The sequence below is a fragment of the Diorhabda carinulata genome, chromosome X (genome assembly GCF_026250575.1).
Source record: "Diorhabda carinulata isolate Delta chromosome X, icDioCari1.1, whole genome shotgun sequence".
In the NCBI taxonomy this organism is placed as follows: Eukaryota; Metazoa; Arthropoda; class Insecta; order Coleoptera; family Chrysomelidae; genus Diorhabda; species Diorhabda carinulata.
The window spans coordinates 23,078,275-23,080,796 of NC_079472.1; the positions used below are offsets into that span (position 1 = coordinate 23,078,275).

The following is a 2,522-nucleotide window of genomic DNA, read 5'->3' on the forward strand; positions in this document are numbered from 1 at the left end:
AGAGATAGCATTTGACATTACAATCAGATTCTAGTTACTACAAGATAAATTATTATCATGGAGTCCAATACAACACTTGATGAAACTTGGTATTTCATTATGTAAACATAAATATCACATCTTGTTTTGTGTTATCCATCTTATAATTATATATAACATTATTTTATTATTCATCAACAGAGTATATACAAGATTATTTGGGTTTACTGATATATTGGTTGTGCGATTTAAGAGGAGCTTTGGTAACTTTTATTTAGTTTGGCTTAAGTACAATCCCAATACCAAATCTACTCCTCATTGAAGATGTTAATGTTTTTAGTTTATGGTTCTAATGATTATCCTCATTGCAACTTAAAGAGTTGAGTATTGAGCTTAAAAATTGATCTACAGGACAAACTTCACTATTTAGAGTAATGATTTGAATGGAGCAATCAATTGGATGACCAAAAAATTTCCCTTGGCAATTTTTCACCAATTTATACATGTAGTACAACTTTATTTTGCATCAAACATTATCAACAGCAATTCTTTCTGTCGCCTTCATGAAAGTTTCCAAGGGAGAACGATTAGTTGGTTTTCACTGCATGCCATTAATATGCCAAATGTCCACAAATTCAGTGACAAAAAGTCAAAGTTGTAGATTTTAAAAAAGCGTTACATAAAAATTCAGAGGCGGCAGTTTTCTTTTCCAACACATTTTAGGGTTTGTAGTAAAAAGAACCCTTGAAATAATCATTAATATAGAAAGGAGATTTCAATTACATTGAATGAAAAGTATATGAATATGGATGTGTCGTATATATACCAGGATTAAATCATCAACCTTTCCATCCTTTAGATTATGGATATCTCTTTTAGCACTTTAAAATCCTTATAGGTGGATTACTATTTGTTTTCTTAATAGTTTATCGTTTATATGATTTTAGTTTCAGTGTTTTCATTACAAATGTAATGAGTTACATATTTTGACCAGAACATTCAATGTTTAGTTAAAAAATATCAATGTAAATGTGAAACTTCTATCCACTTTTAAAAAATGAGAAAATACTCCTTCTAAGCTATTGTATTTGAATATATTGCCTGTTTAGATTACCAAAAAAAACAAGCAAGTAATCAAAAACAAATTCTAATAACACTAAATAATTAGATATATTTATAAGTTTAATTTAACATTATTGAACCCTCTATCACCATAATCAGACGGTTTGGTTCTATCAGATACACGAGGATAACCAGGATCTCCTTCATGGACAGCTACACTAGACTTTAAAATTCTCATACCATTTTTACGAGTCCAATCATTTGTATTGTATTTTACATAGTAAGTCAAAGCATAAACACCTGCTAATCCCAATAAAATCTTGCCAGTGAAGTATCTAATTCTCCCTGCACGTTGTTCGCCGAGAACAGGTGCTAATGCTTTACCTAAAAGGAAATATACAATGTACTAAAAAATAAACCTCGACAAGATCAAAACAATGCATTTGTACCTAATTGATCTAAAGGCCATCTATAAAATCTTCTGATTGGGTTATGAGTAGCCGTATATATTTCAGGAACAACTCTTGGCTCCGAAGGAGCTAATATTTGATCTTTTAACCATTGTCTACGAAAGGCTCGTTCAGCATCTGTCATTCCAATTAAACGTTCTCTTTCATTAGTAAATCGCCCTGTTATGGACATGGGTTTAACACCCCCCGTAAAAGAGGATTTCCCCATATTTTTCTAGCTAGAAACAATGTATTCTATTAAAGTAAAATAATACTAATTACGTAATTTTTCTTATTTTTGATGGAAATGCAAGAGGTTATGTACAATATTATACCATTGACATTGACTGATGTCAAACTGTCTACTATCGGGTGCGTTTTTAAATAGTGTATTAATTTAGACATTATTTGAAATCTGTTTATTAAGAACTAGAAAAAATGTAGTTTATATTCACAAGGTCCAGTTATATTGAATAAGGACTTTTCGAAAACTATGAATGGGTTAACCCGATCATGGTCTGAATGTACGGAAGCTAACCCGGATCACGTTCATTGTTGTTCGGAAACTAATCGAGTTAATTGGGTCGTCATGTGGTCTATCGGTGGGTAAATACGATCAACTGACGGGTTGTTCTATTTGTTTATGGTTTTTTGAACTTTGAAAATTGTTTATTCCCCTTAAATGCTAGTCACTCGGGCGGCGATGAGGCGCACCCGCTCGCCAGATTGGAACCAGCAAATCCACTAATGGGACTACAACCCTTTATTGGTGTAGCCAAATGTGTTGCTCAATATCTCAATAATATGCTTCCAAGGCTCTGCGGAGATGGATAGGAACACTTAGCATGAGACAAGCTAAGACACAGATAGAAGGGCCTACTGCTTTTCTTATACCGCTGATGCATGGAGGAGCCAAAAACAGAGTCCGCTTCATCGGTTAGTCCCCAGTACTCACACGTACAAGATTCAAACACTCAGTTTGCCTTGTGACGTATAAAAGACTCAAGCTAAAATGCCTGATTCGTTTTTCAA

At 33.2% G+C, this 2,522-nt stretch overlaps 1 protein-coding gene across 1 annotated transcript; it reads right to left on the bottom strand.

Annotated features, from left to right (window-relative positions):
- Nucleotides 1–1,110: 1,110 nt before the first annotated feature.
- LOC130901787 (uncharacterized) lies at nt 1,111–1,836 on the bottom strand. Its single transcript, XM_057813386.1, has 2 exons — nt 1,491–1,836; nt 1,111–1,425 (listed from the first exon to the last, which is right to left on the bottom strand). The coding sequence occupies exons 1-2, from the start codon at nt 1,717–1,719 to the stop codon at nt 1,154–1,156; spliced, it is 501 nt and encodes a 166-aa protein (XP_057669369.1). The 5' UTR covers nt 1,720–1,836; the 3' UTR covers nt 1,111–1,153.
- Between the last annotated feature and the right edge of the window lie 686 nt (nt 1,837–2,522).